Source organism: Erpetoichthys calabaricus, chromosome 3, assembly GCF_900747795.2.
Source record: "Erpetoichthys calabaricus chromosome 3, fErpCal1.3, whole genome shotgun sequence".
NCBI lineage: Eukaryota > Metazoa > Chordata > Cladistia > Polypteriformes > Polypteridae > Erpetoichthys > Erpetoichthys calabaricus.
The window spans coordinates 148,112,439-148,132,879 of NC_041396.2; the positions used below are offsets into that span (position 1 = coordinate 148,112,439).

Genomic DNA, 20,441 nt, shown 5'->3' on the forward strand with positions numbered 1-20,441 from the left:
AGCAGGTAGTGCAATAGGTGGAACTACAAATTTCATGGACACCGTGTCCGTGAAATTGAATCCTGCTCTTGGATGTTGGCTGTGTCACATTTGTATGTTCTCCCTATGTGCAGATAGCTTTTCCTCCTCATATTCCAGCATTCCTGCTGGATTCCCAAAGACATACAGTTTCCAAACTAGTCTTTGTTTAAATATGGATGTTGGTGAGCATGAGTAGCTCATGTGAAGGAGTGATGCCCAGTCCAGTTCTGTTTTCTGCTTTGTTCCTAGTACTGCCTGGATAGGCTTTACCCAACTGCAAGCCTGAACTTAATTAAGTGTGTTTGAGAATTAATAACTTTTTATTTTTTTTTATTTAAAAGAAGTCTTTTATTTTTTTGCAGATACAATAATGGAGACACTGAGTTCAGAGGGAAGGCTGGAAAGTTTGAAAGAACACATTTATTGTTGTAATGCAGCAACAGAAGTTCTAAAGTTCGGTCAGTCTAATCTATTGCATGCCAGTGGATGTGAAGAATCTTCCTCTGTACTTTTTTTGATCATTCCAGGTAGTGAACTTCTTTAACATGTACCTGTTTTGTTATCTTCTGTTTTACAAGAGCTTACGCCTGGTGTTATTAAAATCACAATCATTCCTGTAGTCTTTATTAATATATTGGTGAATGCTAAAACCCTTTATAGACAATTTTCTTACTTTTCTATACTGTATAAATACTAAGGACTGTAATAAGCAAATTATTTAAGGAGTCGCCATATTTGTTAGGTACTAAAAATCCAGAAAAGAAAATGTATTTATAAACTCAGGTCTGATAAGTATGTACAATTTTAGATTACTATTATTTCACTATTAGGAAATTTGTTGGAATGTCATTGTATTTATAGTTACTAAATACATAGATTTAACTGTCATTTTAAATTATTTTCTGATGAAATGAATTCACATATTTTTTAACTGTTGTCTGTATGTAATGCAATGATTTTATTTCCCTTTTACTTTGTGAACAGTGTATGTCAAGGCATTAATGTGCTCTGTCGCGTAAAGAGGGAGAAAGCAGTATACATTGTTACATGTTAGAAAGTTGCCTAAACATAACTAGAAGGTATTGTAGAGAATGAATACATCAATTATATAGTCAGTTCTTCCTAGTTCTAATTCTAATCCTTTTGACGGAATATGAAGTAGCAGTAGCCCGTGAATGAGGCACTTTCAACAAACATAAATGCATAAAGCATTATAGTAGATAGATAGATAGATAGATAGATAGATAGATAGATAGATAGATAGATAGATAGATAGATAGATAGATAGATAGATAACTTTACTAATCCCAAGGGGAAATTCACATACTCCAGCAGCAGCATACTGATACAAAAAACAATATTAAATTAAAGAGTAATAAAAATGCAGGTAAAAACAGACAATGACTTTGAATAATGTTAACGTTTACCCCCCCGGGTGGAATTGAAGAGTCGCATAGTTTGGGGGAGGAATGATCTCCTCAGTCTGTCAGTGGAGCAGGACAGTGACAGCAGTCTGCCACTGAAGCTGCTCCTCTGTCTGGAGATGATCCTGTTTAGTGGATGCAGTGGATTCTCCATAATTGATAGGAGCCTGCTGAGCGCCCGTCGCTCCGCCACAGATGTCAGACTGTCCGGCTCCATGTCTACAATAGAGCCAGTAGGAAATGATGCTTTAAATGTTCCATTTCCTGAGTAGTGAATTTTTTTCAACATTTTTTGCCCAGAATAATCAGGTTTTGGATACTGTAGTAGAGTATTAACAAATAGGTCAAAATCAAAGGTAACATGTAAATCCCGTAAACTTTACAGAAGGATCATTCATGTATGTAGTTCTTGTTGTCAAAATATTATAAGCTTGCCTCATGTTGACGGCCATCTATTATATGACAGTTCCAGTGTCTGTAAGAACAATCTTGGCCAGTCATTTTCCTTTTTACATTCTGTCATGGTTCAACTCTTCTTGTCTATGTGGTCTAAAGTACCAGCTTTTCTTTTTCCTTGTGGCTGAATTATATGCATTGTACTTCCGAGTGAGTGCCTATTAGTTGCCAAGTTTTACACACAAATTGGTTAATCCTGTATGGCTTGTTATGGCTAGTTGTAGGATGCTTTGATGGTGGTATTGGTGATGTCACACTATGTGACTGTCAGTCATAGGCATGCATAGCTACTGTCCTTGCCTCTATAAGAGTATGTAAATGGAAACTATAGTTGAAAATTACTTGAAGGAATACGTTCAAGAATATGTAAGCCTTTTGTTCAAATACTGCTTAAATACCTCTTAAAAACAAATATTATAATCCCTTTTGCTAACATTTGGAGAATTTCTGCATTGTTGTTTAGATATAATGATTAATATAATTTAATATAAAGGGATGTTTCTTTTTTCAGCTTTTAATGAGGCAGTTTCATTTTGCTGATGTGCTCTCCTCTCTTGTTTATCAGCAGCTAAGCGAGTTTTCTCTGCAGTTTCACTTTGGTGACAGAGTCACTTTCTTTGAACTTCATGCTGTAGCCTTGAACTTCCGGTCCGGACAGACAGACAGACACACACACTTCCATGCATAGACATTTATATATAAGATAATGTTTTTTTCTGTCTATGCTCTTCAGACAACAGTTTACTACTGCTTTTTTGTTTATGTCAGGTGTGGATGACCCTTGTCCTTAAATGCTAAATTATTCACAATGTAACGTATTACTTAGTTTGATGCCAGTCTTAGCTGTCAGTGTAACTTATTGATTAATCAGGTGGCTTACCCTGGCTCAAGTATTTTTTTGATCAATACCTATTAAAGTCCTGCAACAAAAGCTTGTTCAAAAATGGATGGGTGGATAGCTAGCTAATTGTCATTATTCATATATATACAGAAATAATTCCAGTTTGTATTTTTTTCATCACTTTTGTTTAATAGCTTGCTAAAATTCAAAATTTTGAATAGTTTCCTATTTAACAATTATGCGCAATACTATAACCAACACAATTAGGTATCATTTTGCACCTGTGGTTTCTTATCATAGAGTAGCCATTTTAATTAAATATTAAAAAAGCAAAAGTTTAGAGTTGTAGATTGAGCATCCATAAAACATCTGTATTTTCAGAATGATTGTGATGGCACAAGACAACAGCTAACCCTGTACAGGAAGCCAGTTCATTGCAGGAAGCACATTCATCTGCTCATACCAGGGACAGCTCAAAATGAATGCCTTTGGGATGTGGGCACACACACACACAAAAAAAATCAATGTGAAAGAAAGGGAACAATGTTTCTTCTTTGCACCAGGCCAGGATTCAAATGTTGGTTAATTTCTCAGAGTTATAAAATATCCACATATAGAAGTTTCTGACTTGCCAGAAAGAGAACAGCAGTAAGCCACATAAGTATTATATCACTGTGTACCAATAATGGCCTCAAGCTGAATTTGTTTAAGGCAGGCATACCTGCCTTGCAACTCATGCTGTCAGGATAGGCATTGTTTGATCGTTAAAAACAGGGATTAAAAGGGTTCAGTTTGTTAGAAATCCATATTAATGTTTTAGGATTTGAGCTGTTAACTGATGTTATTGTTGTTCTCACCTTCATTGTCAACCAGCTGAAGGTTTTGTTAGACTGATTTCTGATGAAACTGAAGTTAAACAATAAAGAGATGGGGGGATGGGCATCAGAATACCAGTTAATTTAGTGATCTTAGAGCAGTCCTTGGTAGGCAACATTTTCATTTCAACCCTCTTCCTACTTAGAAGCCAAATCTTCCAGGTGTTCTCATTTTGTCACAATAATGATTTTCTTTTCTCCACTATCAAAATATTTTGTGGACCAAATCAGATCAATATTTCTTAGACGTTTATTTTTTGCTATATTCAAATATTTTGTACTAGCAAAATACCTGCGCTTCGCAGCAGAGAAGTAGTGTGTTAAAGAGGTTATGTAAACATATATATATACATAAACATATATACATATATATACATATCTACATATACACATATCTACATATACATATACAGTAATCCCTCCCTATATCGCGCTTCGCCTTTCGCGGCTTCACTCCATCGCGGATTTTATATGTAAGCATATTTAAATATATATCGCGGATTTTTTGCTGGTTCACGGATTTCTGCGGACAATGGGTCTTTTAATTTCTGGTACATGCTTCCTCAGTTGGTTTGCCCAGTTGATTTCATACAAGGGACGCTATTGGCAGATGGCTGAGAAGCTACCCAACTTACTTTTCTCTCTCTCGCGCTGACTTTCTCTGATCCTGACGTAGGGGGATTGAGCAGGGGGGCTGTTCGCACACCTAGACTATACAGACGCTCGTCTAAAAATGCTGAAAGATTATCTTCACGTTGCTACCTTCTGTGCAGCTGCTTCCTGAAGCGACATGCTGCACGGTGCTTCGCATACTTAAAAGCTCAAAGGGCACGTATTGATTTTTGATTGAAAAACAAACTCTGTCTCTCTCTCTCTCTCTTTCTCTGCTCCTGACGGAGGGGGTGTGAGCTGCCGCCTTCAACAGCTTTGTGCCGCGGTGCTTCGCATACTTAAAAGCCAAACAGCCCTATTGATTTGTTTGCTTTCCTATCTCTTTCTGACAGGCTGTGCTCCTGACGCGCACTCCTTTGAAGAGGAAGATATGTTTGCATTCTTTTAATTGTGAGACGGAACTGTCATCTCTGTCTTGTCATGGAGCACAGTTTAAACTTTTGAAAAAGAGACAAATGTTTGTTTGCAGTGTTTGAATAACGTTCCTGTCTCTCTACAACCTCCTGTGTTTCTGCGCAAATCTGTGACCCAAGCATGACAATATAAAAATAACCATATAAACATATGGTTTCTACTTCGCGGATTTTCTTATTTCGCGGGTGGCTCTGGAACGCATCCCCCACGATGGAGGAGGGATTACTGTATATACATATACACATCCACATATACATATATATATACATATACAAATTTACATATCTACATATATATATATATACATATAAATATAGACATACATATATACATACATACATACATTCACATATATATACTGTATATATACATATCTACTTATTGGCTCCTGTATTTAGGATATAGCGGGTTGGATAATGGATGGATGGACATTTGTATGCATAGCCCTATTTGCCCGTTTTTGTTTTTTTTCTTTCTTCAGTAATATTTCAGCAAACCCGGAGCTTGTCAGTTCAAATCCTGGTACTGACACCACTGTGTGACCCTGAGGAAGTCACTTCACCTGCCTGTGCTGCAAAAAACAAAAGTAATGTAACAAATTGTACCTCAGATGTTGCAAGTTGCTGGAATAAAGGCATAAGTAAAATAGATAAATATGTATTATACACATAGGAAGTATTAATTTATTTTCAGTCAAGTCATCTGCAGCAAACCTTTATAAATGAGGATTTCTCCTTTTTAGATAGTGTAAACTGTTTCTTCTTCATTGAGGTTTTCTCTTGGAGAGCTTTTTTCATTTCATTGAAAATTAAAGCAGCAGCTGCCAAAATATGTAGCTTTCTTATTAATTTTTCAACATTGTGTAAAATAACTTTATAAAGTAACATAAAAGGTTTAAATACTGGTTATCCTTTTACACTAAAATATTACTAAAGAGATACAAAAAAAGTAAAATGCATATGTTCTTTTTCTTTAAGGAGATTTAATATTACTGAAGAAAGGAAAAAAAAAACTAAAACAGCCAAATGGGGCTATGCATACAAACTTAAAAGGTTTAAATAAAACAGAAATATACACTTTTATTTTTACTTGCTTAAATTGTGGAGGGTGTATCCTGCAGCAAAGCCCTAACTTTTTTTGTGAAAGCCCGTTTCAGTCAATAAGTCTTAAAAACAGGTGTAAAGATATTGACAATAAGCTACGCAAACCCACCAAGACATGGAATCGTTTAAATCAAGTATAATTACATCTTCCTTTCTTAAAGAGAAGTAAGGCAGTACTTATAAGCTTACATATATATATATATATAGACATACATACATATATATATATATATATATATATATATATATATATATATATATATATATATCTATATCTATATGTGTATATCTATATATATCTATATCTCTATATACATCTATATATATATATATATATATCTATATATATATATATATATATATATATATATATATATATATATATATATATATATATATCTATATATACATAAATATATATATATATATATATATATATATAATATATATATAATATATATATATATATATATATATCTCTATCTCTATATATCTATATCTAAATCCCCGCGAAGTACTGCTTTTAAATTTTTATTAAGAAGAAAAGCTTTTTAAATTGAGGGAAAATATCCCAATAGCAATTTGTTAAGGATCTGTTTTTTTGTGAAGCAGCCTTAACACAGCTTTTCCGCTGTTTTATAAACGAACGCCATATAAGGTCTTCCTTTTTCCTTGCTTCGCCAAGGAAGGAGCCTTTTTATTAAATCCAAGGGTTCTTCGCTTTTTTTTTTTGTTTGTTTATTACAATTGTTATAGTTCTGTTTGTATACGACGTTGTCAGTTCAGCACTCAGGTTGTAATATGACCAAGCTGTGCAAGCTTACTGTTAAGAATGCAACGTATAGTTGTACATGAGAAAAGCAATCTTGCCTCAAATCAATGGCAACCTTTTGTAGGTCTATGAACTTAATTTAAAGTTTAGGTTTACACGGTGCTTTCTTTCTGAAGTACCTGCACTCATGAATATGTCTGTATGCGTCAGTCGCTCAAATCCCCGCGCTTCGCACCGGCGAAGTACTGCTTTTAAATTTCTATTAAGAAGAAAAGAAAACCTTTTAAAATTGAGGGAAAATATACCAATAACAGTTTGTTAAGGATCTGTTTTATTGTGAAGCTGCCTTCACTTGAGTGATCACTTCAAGCTGACTTGCTGGCTAACCATAAGCGTTACCTGGTAGGTAACCACCCATACAATCAGATTGTGAATCAGACTACGAATGCCGTGAATGTAATTACCCCGATCTACATGCTGTCAAATAAACGAACCACACGCCGTGGCGCAATTTTAGGGGCTTCGCCTCTAGCGCTGACGTCCGAGGTTCGATTCCCGTAAGGGAGTGAAGTGAGTGGGTGGTTACCCACCAGGTAACGCTTATGGTTGGCCAGCAAGTCAGGTAACATCAGCCACTGTGCCTTCAGTCGTGAGAAGCAGATCATAGAATGGATGAAAATAGTTTACTGTCAAATAATGCAAAGAGTATGCGACACGTCTTTCCCCCTTATTCTTGGCTCATCAGGCGTACATACTCACTGCACTCACTTAGGGTAATCGAACCTTGGACGTCAGCGCTAGAGGGGCTTTGCAGCGGTGAAGTATTGCTTTTAAATTTTAATTAAGAAGAAAAGAAAACCTTTTTAAATTAAGTCTTAAAAAGAGGTGTAAAGATATTGACAATAAGCTACGCAAACCCACCAAGACATGCAATCGTTTAAATCAAGGCGCGAGTCGAAAAACACCATCTCATAATATTAGTTAACGATTAACACATTTCTATATGTATTGTAAGCATACAATACAACTGATAATATGTTGCGCTTATTTATCTGGTGTACTGACATTTTTGCGCGTTTAACGGCTGAAATCTAACGTGGTTTGTGCCCTTCAGAATGAAAAGAGTTTGCATTTACCTTTTTAATAAAAGGCGAGCTTTTAAGCCTGAGAAATCACCCCGTAAATGCACACGTTTAATTGCACATGTGTTAATACGTATGCTTACACAGTATTAAAAGACACTCAACAATTAACGTCATTTACCTTCGTTCCCGCATTTGACTTGTGCTGTAAATCTCTTCCTCGTTTTCAGTTCACGTGATTACGTAGGAGGCGTAATACGTGATGACGCAATACGTGACTCCGCTTCCTCCATTAGAGTATATGGACAAAAAACAGGTTCCAGTTATGACCATTACGCGTAGAATTTCAAAATGAAACCTGCCTAACTTTTGTAAGTAAGCTGTAAGGAATGAGCCTGCCAAATTTCAGCCTTCTACCTACACGGGAAGTTGGAGAATTAGTGATGAGTGAGTCAGCCAAACAGGTTCCAGTTATGACCATTACGCGTAGAATTTCGAAATGAAACCTGCCTAACTTTTGTAAGTAAGCTGTAAGGAATGAGCCTGCCAAATTTCAGCCTTCTACCTACACGGGAAGTTGGAGAATTAGTGATGAGTCAGTCAGTCAGTCAGTCAGTCAGTCAGTGAGTCAGTGAGGGCTTTGCCTTTTATTAGTATAGATTATTTGATGGACAGATAGGGAATAATTTAGTCTGGCCATCTGTTGGTTTACTATACATCTCATTATTGTTTTGGTTGAGAAAGAAAAAGGATTCTGCATGTTAATAAACAAGTCAGGTAACGTTAAGACGAAAAGGGGAAATTCCATTAATAGCAGTAATTGGTTACTGTTGAAGAATGTGGATGGAATAAAAAAAAACCAGCAAATGTGTCTTTCCAGGTCCCTAGTCTAACATACCTGCTGTAGAGTGTCTACTGTATTTTTGACTTTAACAAACTGGTCCTCAGTCTGAAACACTTTGACTACCATTGACTTATTCAAAATGTGTCTTCTTCTGATAGATTTAACTTTATTTTCCCCAAAAGGGAAACTTGGCTTTTATTTGAAACTCTTTAAATAAATAAATAAATATACATACACACACACTATAGTATAAGCACACACTAGAATGGCTAAAAAGGAAAACAATTAAAAAGGAAGAAAAACGTATGATTTGGCAGTCACAATCACAATAAGGCATTATGCAGGCACTACTGTTGATATAAAGGAAACCCCAATAACATTTCTTGGCAGACTTCACTTTAGTGTGTCAGAGAGAGGCTGTGTAGTATTGTTCATAATGGCAGTCAATCTTGCTTTAATTCTTTCCTTTGCTACTACCTTCAGGAGGTCCATTCGGTGGGCTCTTCTTGAAGTGATGTTACCAGCACACCACACAACAGCACAGAAAATTGCACTGGCCATCACAAAGTTGTAGAACTTGTGAAAGATGTCACTAACCAAATTAAAGGAACACAGTACAGTGGAACCTCGGTTCACGACCATAATTCGTTCCAAAACTCTGGTCGTAAACTGATTTGGTCGTGAACCGAAGTAATTTCCCCCATAGGATTGTATGTAAATACAATTAATCCGTTCCAGACCGTACGAACTGTATGTAAATATATATTTTTTTTAATTTTTAAGCACAAATAAAGTTAATTACACCATAGAATGCACAGCGTAATAGTAAACTAAATGTAAAAACATTGAATAACACTGAGAAAACCTTAAACAACAGAGAAAACTAACACTGCAATAGTTCACGCTATAGTGCTAGGAATGTTTCATTGTTTTGTTATTGTTTTCCATCATACCTTTTTAAATGAAATATTGCATCTACTGTACATTGCTTTTCTTCTTTGCATATTCCAGCTGACTTCACCTATTTAGTTTTAAATGGTGATTTTTCTTAGATATATTTCCTGATAATAATTAGGTTTCAATTTTGTTGTAAGTATAGTGACAGGAAAAAAAATGTATACCCCCATTCAGTTTAGTTTTACTTATCAGAACATAAGTAGCAATCCCATGGTCCTCACTGAGTTATTAAATTAGATAAATTTAAACTCAAGTGATGAGTGATGAAAAATATGTAATATCTTTTGCAATATTCAACAAAACATTAGATAGATAGATAGATAGATAGATAGATAGATAGATAGATAGATAGATAGATAGATAGATAGATAGATAGATAGATAGATAGATAGATACTTTATTAATCCCAATGGGAAATTCACATTTTTTTTTTTTTATTTTTTTTTTTACACTGTATGTTTTGTCTGTATTGGTTAAATATGGTTATTGTTTCTGAGCTGATTCACTAATATAAGCAAAATTTGTAAATTATTTTGAGAAAAATTGTAACACATAAACATGTAACTCAAGTATATATTATGTCTAAAGGAAGACAAATGATAACTTTCACAAATGCATAAAAATAAAAACCACCTATCTACATTATATATTTCTATTGAAATAATCAGTGTTCTGTTTGTTTAAGGCATGACTTGCTCACTGTTTTTAAATATAAAGTACACCTTTACACTTTTTTCTTTTCACATGCTTTAGACAGTGAATTAACATTTTTGTTGAACTCTTGCATTCTATTTAGATAGATAGATAGATAGATAGATAGATAGATAGATAGATAGATAGATAGATAGATAGATAGATAGATAGATAGATAGATAGATAGATAGATAGATAGATAGATACTTTATTAATCCCAAGGGGAAATTCACATACTCCAGCAGCAGCATACTGATACAAAAACAATTTTAAATTAAAGAGTAATAAAAATGCAGGTAAAAACAGATAATAACTTTGAATAATGTTAATGTTTACCCCCCCAGGTGGAATTGAAGAGTCGCATAGTTATAATTATTTACACAACCTTATTGGATAACTACGCAAGATCTTTAATCTTTAATTTCTTAAGTGTGCTGCATAGCTGTAGAAGTGCCACATCTGGGCATGTCGGATCACATCGCAGTGGAGCTGATCCCAGCCTATACTCCCATGATCTGCAAGATGAAATCGACTACCAGAACAGTACAGTTATGGACTGAGGAGGCATCTTCAGCATTACAGGACTGTTTTGAGCATACTGGCTGGGGAGTGTTCAAAGAGGGCTCAGATTTAGAGGGATACACATCATTCTGTCCTATCCTATGTGCAGTTCTGTACTGATGCTGTCCTGCCCATGAAGACCTTTAGGGTGTTTCCAAATCAGAATCCGTGGCTGTACTGTACGGTGAGGTCCCTGCTTAAAGCCTGGGTACGATGCATATAGGTCAGGCGACAGGCTGGCATATAACAAAGCCCGAAAAAGAAATAAAAAAAGGAATAAACGTGGCAAAATACAGATAAAAACAGCGTATCGAGGAGTATTTTGATAACAACGACCCACGGAACATGTGGAGAGGCTTATAGACCATAACGGATTATAAGCACAGCGATCAGCAGGTCAGCTATGACCGTAGTCTCCCAGACACCTTGAACAGTTTCTTTGCATGCTTTGATGCATCTAGTAGCAGGGGGACTGTACATCTCCCTTTGCTGGAGGAGCAGCATCAGCCTCTAATAATAATAATAATACATTTTATTTATATAGCGCCTTTGCCATGCTCAAGGCCCTTAAGTCCTGCAACTACACCAAGTGAGGTCCACCCTTTGGTGGATCAACACCAACAGAGCTGCAGGACCAGATAAGGTGTCGGGTAAGACACTGAAACTACAGTTAGGTCCATAAATATTTGGACAGAGACAACTTTTTTCTAATTTTGGTTCTGTACATTACCACAATGAATTTTAAATGAAACAACTCAGATGCAGTTGAAGTGCAGACTTTCAGCTTTAATTCAGTGGGGTGAAAAAATGATTGCATAAAAATGTGAGGCAACTAAAACATTTTTTTTAACACAATCCCTTCATTTCAGGGGCTCAAAAGTAATTGGACAATTGACTCAAAGGCTATTTCATGGGCAGGTGTGGGCAAGTCCGTCGTTATGTCATTATCAGTTAAGCAGATAAAAGGCCTGGAGTTGATTTGAGGTGTGGTGCTTGCATGTGGAAGATTTTGCTGTGAACAGACAACATGCGGTCAAAGGAGCTCTCCATGCAGGTGAAAGAAGCCACCCTTAAGCTGCGAAAAGAGAAAAAACCCATCCGAGAAATTGCTACAATATTATGAGTGGCAAAATCTACAGTTTGGTACATTCTGAGAAAGAAAGCAAGCACTGGTGAACTCAGCAACGCAAAAAGACCTGGACGTCCACGGAAGACAACAGTGGTGGATGATGGCAGAATCATTTCCATGGTGAAGAGAAACCCCTTCACAACAGCCAGTCAAGTGAACAACACTCTCCAGGGGGTAGGTGTATCGATATCCAAGTCTACCATAAAGAGAAGACTGCATGAAAGTAAATACAGAGGGTGCACTGCAAGGTGCAAGCCACTCATAAGCCTCAAGAATAGAAAGGCTAGATTGGACTTTGCTGAAGAACATCTAAAAAAGCCAGCACAGTTCTGGAAAAACATTCTTTGGACAGATGAAACCAAGATCAACCTCTACCAGAATGATGGCAAGAAAAAAGTATGGAGAAGGCGTGGAACAGCTCATTATCCAAAGTATACCACATCATCTGTAAAACACGGTGGAGGCAGTGTGATGTCTTGGGTGTGCATGGCTGCCAGTGGCACTGGGACACTAATGTTTATTGATGATGTGACACAGGACAGAAGCAGCCGAATGAATTCTGAGATGTTCAGAGACATACTGTCTGCTCAAATCCAGCTAAATGCAGTCAAATTGATGATACAGATGAACAATGACCCAAAACATACAGCCAAAGCAACCCAGGAGTTTATTAAAGCAAAGAAGTGGAAAATTCTTGAATGGCCAAGTCAGTCACCTGATCTTAACCCAATTGAGCATGCATTTCACTTGTTGAAGACTAAACTTCGGACAGAAAGGCCCAGAAACAAACAGCAACTGAAAGCCATTGCAATAAAGGCCTGGCAGAGCATTAAAAAGGAGGAAACCCAGCATCTGGTGATGTCCATGAGTTCAAGACTTCAGGCTATCATTGCCAGCAAAGGGTTTTCAACCAAGTATTAGAAATGAACATTTTATTTCGTTACTTAATTTGTCCAATTACATTTGAGCCCCTGAAATGAAGGGATTGTGTTAAAAAAATGCTTCAGTTGCCTCACATTTTTATGCAATTGTTTTGTTCACCCCACTGAATTAAAGCTGAAAGTCTGCACTTCAACTGCATCTGAGTTGTTTCATTTAAAATTCATTGTGGTAATGTACAGAACCAAAATTAGAAAAAAGTTGTCTGTGTTCAAATGTTTATGGACCTAACTGTATGTGCTGATCAATTGGCAGGAGTCTTTCTGGACATTTTCAACCTTACTGTACAACTTGCAATGGTCCCTGTCTGCCTCAAATCCTCCACTATTGTGCCAGTGCCTAAAAAATCAGCGGTCACCTGCCTTAATGATTACTGCCCTATGGCACCTCTCGGCTGCTCACAAACTTCTACAGATCCGCTATAGAAAGCATTCTCTGTCACAGTATGACAGTGTGGTACGGCAGCTGCACAGCACAGGACAGGAAAGACTTGACACGGGGTGGTGAGAACAGCACAGGGGATCGTGGGAAGTCCTCTCCTAGACCTGGACTCTGTATATGCTGGAAGGGTGCAGAAGAGGGCCAAATGTATAGCTGCGGATCTCACCCATCCGGGAAATTAACTGTTTGTACCACTTCCTTCGGGAAAGCGGTACAGAAACATAAAAAACACGTACCAGCAGACTGAAAGACAGCTCCTTCTCCAGAGCTGTGAAGTCCATCTGCCCCTGCTGATACACACACATATATCTACATCTACCTCTAACCTGCCCCCCTGTAGACATACACACGCACTTTCCCTTGTAATCAAACACACACACACTCGTATTCCTCCCCTGCAGACCCACGCACACAGATCACTGGTCTCTGCAGGCGTACTACCTCAGGAAAAGTCTGGACTTGATGATGTTTTATTGCTGCTGTCTTTTGTTCTTATTATGTTTATTTTTTATTATTTATAGTGTATTGTGTTTTTAAGTATTCTGCCTTGAAGCCGAGTCCTACCAACAAAAATTTTGTTATGTGTATGCATAATGATAATAAAGAATTCTATCTATCTATTTATCTAGTACGTTTGTAACTTGGCTAAAAACTTTGCACAGCCATCTAAAAGGATAATAACATCATTATTTTCATTGATGTTAACTGAATGTGCATTAGTTCTATTAATGCTTACTTTATTGATTCCCTACAAATTGGTTTGTGGTGTTTCCTAACAGGTTTAGCATGTAGTTTACTTCGTGAAGGTTAAGTCCTTCCAACTATTTCTGCCCATTTTATAAACATACATTTTACTCATCAGAGTAGTACCTTCAAGTTTAACCTTTATCATTCTGTCATCTGTATTATAAATCAGCAAGTCTTTTCCTAGCTCTCTTATTTCATTCACAGGTCTCTTTTTCATTTTTTAATTACCCTAAGTTCTTGTCAATAAGCCGCGGCTTATCTAAGGAAAAAAGTTGTGAAAATGAAAAAATAGAATATCGGCTTATACATAAGTCCGGCTTATACATCCATCGCGGGGGTTGCGTTCCAGAGCCACCCGCGAAATAAGAATATCCGCGAAGTAGAAACCATATGTTTATATGGTTATTTTTATATTGTCATGCTTGGGTCACAGATTTGCGCAGAAACACAGGAGGTTGTAGAGAGACAGGAACGTTATTCAGACACTGCAAACAAACATTTGTCTCTTTTTCAAAAGTTTAAACTGTGCTCCATGACAAGACAGAGATGACAGTTCCGTCTCACAATTAAAAGAATGCAAACATATCTTCCTCTTCAAAGCAGTGAAGCAAACAAATCAATATGTCTGTTTGGCTTTTAAGTATGCGAAGCACCGCGGCACAAAGCTGTTGAAGGCGGCAGCTCACACCCCCTCCGTCAGGAGCAGACAAAGAGAGAGAGAGGGAGAGTTTGTTTTTCAGTCAAAAATCAATACGTGCCCTTCGAGCTTTTAAGTATGCGAAGCACTGTGCAGCATGTCTTTTCAGGAATCAGCTTTACAAAAGATAGCAACGTGAAGATAATCTTTCAGCATTTTTAGACGAGCGTCCGTATCGTCTAGGTGTGCAAACAGCCCCCCTGCTCAATCCCCATACGTCAGGATCACAGATAGTCAGCGCAAGAGAGAGAGAACAGTAAGCCGGGTAGCTTCTCAGCCATCTGCCAATAGCGTCCCTTGTATGAAATCAACTGGGCAAACCAACTGAGGAAGCATGTACCAGAAATTAAAAGACCCATTGTCCGCAGAAATCCGCGATATATATTTAAATATGCTTACATATAAAATCACAATTTAAATGACCGCTACGCGCTCGTGTTGACTTGGCGACGCCCAGAGCAGAAAGAACGCGCTCCGGCCGCTCCAACCGCGCCATGCGGGGAGTGAGAGAGACGGCAATATCTCACACTCTCTCCCCCCTTAAAGAAATTAAATGGGCGCGAGTGAGACCACTGACCTCCCTCCCTTCTATTAGTTATAGGTTATAGTACGTTCGGCTTATCCATGAGTCCGGCTTATCTATGATACGATTTTATTTTAAAAATTCGTATGATTTTTGGTCTCCGGCTTATACATGAGTCCGGCTTATAGACAAGAACTTAGGGTACTTGTGTGCTTAACTACTCTAATTGTATGTCTGAGGATCTTATTTCATTACATTTATTTTAGCATTGGAATATTATTCTATCACCTGTGAAAGTGTTTTCTGAGCTTTGTTACATTATTTCATTTACAAGGTAATTGTCCATCTAATAATTACTTTAGTGTTAGATTCCAGTATGTCCAGTGATTTTAATGTATTACAATTGCTTCAGCTGATTTAAAATACTTAAAGGTAGATTTCTAATGCCACCTATAACTGAAAATAACTAATCTTTCTACCTATCTTCTAAGCCACATTTTTGTATTAATTAATACAAGGAATTAAATGAGATCTTGCAATGAAAACCTCTAAGACTAAGACTGAATAGTGAATTAGTGGTTGGTGAGTAGATTAGTGGCTTTTCTAAGATGTGCTCTTTAATGTATACTTTTGTTTCTTTTTTTTTTTTTGAATCAATACATAAAGTGGTAATGGACATAGAACTGTTGTTGCTGTGAAAGGAAAAAAAAATTTGGAAACGCTATGTATGAGTAAGAAGTTCTCCAGAATGCAAAGTTGATTAGGTTAAAACTACATTTTGTGACCTTTCAAACTTAATTTTAGAAAGATTTAAACGGGGTTTGTGTTGAAACAGTTAATGCTTTTGTTGTTCATATTGGTTGGTTATTTACTTGTACTGTGAGAGTATCCTCCCCTTTTTTGTCTTTGTGAAAAAGCAAATGTCAATCAGATTCCAATAAATGGTTTTGTTTGAAGCCTGGAGCTAAACCACATTTATCATCTCTGTGATCTGGCAATACACATGTGGCACCACTTTACATACACTTTTAGTGGATACCATCAAGGGAACATTGTACAATAGTGAACTGAATTTCTTAAATACTCAGAACTGAATACATATTTTGGCTTTGCTATGAAGCTCACTATTTATAAATCTCAAACACAAAGACCAATCTTTTAGATATACATAATGAACTGTCCAGCAAAACTGTTCCTTTGGCAATGTCGGCAAGCATTTTTAATGAGGATCAGCAGCACAATCTGTGGTTTTACCAAGCTTGTTACTGTTTGTACTCAAATAGCACTATGCAACACATGAAACTAAATGAGAAGATTTACTTGCCTTATAGGAGTGGTGTTGACTGCTTTGAGTGTATTTTTCATATGCAAATTATACCTGCCTTTTTAAAAAATTTGTACAGTATTCTAATGAAAACTAAAGAAAGTGATACCAATTGTTTGCAAATTTAGGCCCAGTGACCTCTATTATTATTTATTTGATATTGTGTAGATCAGGGGTCTCCAACCTTTTTTCCCCTGAGAGCTACTTTTACAAAATGAAAATGGCCAAAAGCTACTCATGATTTCTAACGTTTATTCTCATAGCTTATTTCAACCCAAACAAACTGAATAAGCTTGTTTTGCCTGAACATGTACAAAATGTTGGTGTCCACAACTCACATTTTGCATTAAAATATTTAATTCACCTGCAAGTGCATTTTGTATGTCTGTATGCATTTTCTAGTGTATCTCACACTATTGAATTAAAACATGAATGCTGTCAAAACAAAACAATGCAATTACAAATACACAGATATTTCTTATTCATTTGTCATTTTGTTACATGTCACTGCTTCACTTCACAAGAGTATTCAAATGTCCTGTTGCATGTGTGATGTGTTTTTTAGTTAGATGACTGGCACTGCATGGAGTCAACAAGAGTAGGTGTATGGTGGAGTGGAGCCACTTAGGTTCACTCTTATGGAGTCATTTAAATGTTCATCTGTCAGTCTTGTTCTGAACTTTGATTTCATGACATTCATTTCAGAAAAGGCAGACTCACAGAGGTATCTAGACTCAAACAATGCAGACATTTTCAGAGCTGCTTGGTGAAGATTCTTATAAGTTATCTGGCTCTGCTAAGCTCCAGAAATGCTGAGAATGCTGTTGAGACTTTAACTGCACATTATTTTGAAGGTTTACTAATGTATAATATATAAAATCCACTGTATGTCTGTCCTCTTTTCACAAGAGAACTACTTAACGGATTTAGATCGGGTTTTTTTCTACAATTTGCTTGAACATTCCGGTTGATTTTGCTATGTTCTGAAGTTTGATTTCATGACATTCATGTCAGAAAAGGCAGACTCACAGAGAGGTATGTAGACTCAAACAAAGCAGACATTTTCAGAGCTGCTTGGTGAAGATTCTTATAAGTCATCTGGCTATGCTAAGCTCCAGAAATGCTGAGAATGCTGTTGAGACTTTAACTGCACATTATTTTGAAGGTTTACTAATGTATAATATATAAAATCCAATGTCTGTCTGTATGTCTGTCCTCTTTTCACGAAAAAACTACTTAACGGTTTCAGATCGGGTTTTTTTCTACAATTTGCTTGAACATTCCGGTTGATTTTGCTATGTATCATAGTTAGCTTGCGGTACCGATTTATTTGCACGAATCTGAGAAACACGCAGCGGGCTGAGGGGAGGGGCCTTCCTCACTCACTCACCAGCTTCAGGGCTTGTTCCTTAACTCCGCTTAGCTAGCGAACGAGAGCACAATTAAATTTAAATTGATATTTAAAATAAAATGTTGCTTAGGTCTTGATGATTTTGAATCCGGATATTCTCTTAACTGTATGCCACATTAAAAAGATAGATTGCAATTCAGATTGTGGATCATGATTTTATGTTAAAAAAGATTGTGTTATGATTTTTTGAAAAGATCGCCAACCCCTAATTTGACTAATCAAGTTTTCAAATTTATGTAGGATTCATTAACCCTTTGGTGAGCTACTTGGAATGGGGTTGCGAGCTACTTGCGAGCGACGTGTTCGAGACCCCTGGTCTAGAGTGACAAGTTTATATAGCATTTCTGTGGCATGGGAGCTAGACTGAGTTCCCAGGTTGGCCTTACTCTCTGTGGAATTCGAACTTTTTTCCTTTTTCCTTCTTAGTTTTGTCACTGTGCTCATATTTTATACAACATCCCATTTAATTGTTGTCTATTAGTTGGCTTTGCCTTACCTAGTTTCGGCTCTCTGTTTGTATGAGAATAGTCTCGCATAAAAGAGCCCGGCACTCAGTCTGTAATGAATTAAAGTTATTAAGGTTAGGCCAGTCAACATTCCACAGAAATACAGTATGTAAATCCAATACCAGACTACAGTTCACTATTAACAAGAGGAGGGTAAGGGACAGTAACATAGATAAATTTAAAATGAGGTGCAATGGTCATTTTGATAAAGGTAGGATGAAATTAAAAGGAGAGAAAGAAAGCTGAGATCAGTGGTTAATAAAGAATGCAGTGATAATTGTTAAAGGATATGTTTTACACATACTCTTAAGTGTATATATGTCAGTTCTTGAATATCAGAAACAATTGGGCACTAGGATTAATAAGAGGAGGTAAACTTGGAAACAAAGGCTATTAAGAGGCAAAAAGAGGGGGTTTAGCCCAATTCATTTTGGAACAACATAAGATTTCAAAAGTCCTGTAAGTCTGAAATTTGTTGGATATCATACCAAGTAAAGAAAGACATCATCTGCATATAAAAAAATCTTGCAAAATGGAAATTGAAAGTTTTATTGTGATTATGAGCTGGGTGTTTCTGATGGAGACTGAAAGTCCTTTGAGAGATAAATGGAAAAATTCTGGGAAAAGTACAGCCCTGCTTGGCTCCACTTTTAATGGTGAAGGTACTATGAAGAGGAAGAGTATAAAATCTTAATGAAATTTACAAATCGTACACTGAAGACCATTCTCACCTTCACTTGATATAAGAAAAGTTCAATTCATATGATCAAAGCTTTATCCACATTAAGGGAAAGGAGAGTAGCTGGTCTAGTAAGGGAGGACATAGAATCAGTTATATGTAGGAGTCTGTATATGCTACCAGACAACAATCTCAAGTGCGTACAGTCTGACTGAGATTAATTAATTTACCCGTGACTTTGTGAAAACTGCAGGCCAGGATGTTACCTAGTTTTGTGTCTGTGTTCATAGGAGAAAGGGGGCTGTAACTCTGACAAAAATAGTGTTCTTTCAGTTTTTTAAATGTAAAGCTATGACTGTTTATTCTAGGTTTAAATGATCAGATGAGGTGGCATCTTTGATCATCTCTTAATTGTTTCCAAAACAAAGAAATTAACTTTGGATAAATCCCTTCCAACCCTGGCACCTTCCTAACACTCATAGAATCCAGAGCCTGCTAAAGGAATAAAGGCATATAAAAGAAAGCCTTCTTTTTGTTTGTGGTAGAGAATGTTTTCAAGAAATATTTTGATAATGGAGGGAAGAGTATTGGAGGAATTAAAAAAATGTTTGTCGTAGTAATGTAAAATTTCATTATTGATTATTTGTAGGTTATTTTGGAATTGACCCAGATATAGTGTATATAGTAGAAAGAGAAACAAAGGTGTCATTCTTCCTGAATCTTGGTGCAAATAATCTAATTGGCCTTGCCCATGGTACATAATAATGAGTTCTAGGATGGTAAATCTGAAACTCTGCCATTTGCACTAAAGACTTTTGATCTCGAATCTAATATTGGCAATTAAGAATTCAATATCTTAATAGACGAAAAGGAATGTTCCCTTTCTTGCAGTGAGGGCCTCAAATCAAAATCCATTATTAAAAGTTTGAAACATGTAAGATGTGAGTAGAAAGTGCGAATGAAATTCTAAACAAAACCTTTAATTCCCACACAAGTAGTGCCACCATTGTCTGCAGGTTCCAGACTAAGCATTAGGAACTCATCCAGTTTGACTGTTAGCAAAAAACTTCAATCAAGTCAAACCTATTCAAAAGGAAAAAAAATTCCATACCATCAAGCTGAACTTAACATAGCAGAATTTAGTGTCCACCCAAGATATAGAGGAGGAGAGCCAACAGTATGGGCAAAAATTAATAAAAAAACCAAAAAAAAAAACAAAAAAAAACAGGGAAGGATAATGTGCCTTTTCCCAAAATATAGAACATACTGTATGTTACCCACTGACTTATAAAACGTGGGTCGGGATTCTTCCAGTTAAGCAGGATAAGTC

The 20,441-nt window shown here is 36.5% G+C and overlaps 1 protein-coding gene across 4 annotated transcripts in view; it reads left to right on the forward strand.

Annotated features, from left to right (window-relative positions):
• Positions 1–20,441, forward strand: part of ldah (lipid droplet associated hydrolase) — a 260,164-nt gene that overhangs the window by 12,787 nt on the left and 226,936 nt on the right. For 3 of the 4 annotated variants that reach the window (XM_028797385.2, XM_028797383.2, XM_028797386.2), the window contains one exon: positions 384–548. In XM_028797385.2, coding sequence (XP_028653218.1) covers positions 392–548 — 157 coding nt within the window. In that variant the 5' untranslated portion in view covers positions 384–391. Of the gene's footprint in view, positions 1–383; positions 549–20,441 lie in introns of those variants that run through there. The other variant, XM_028797387.2, reaches the window with a different exon arrangement.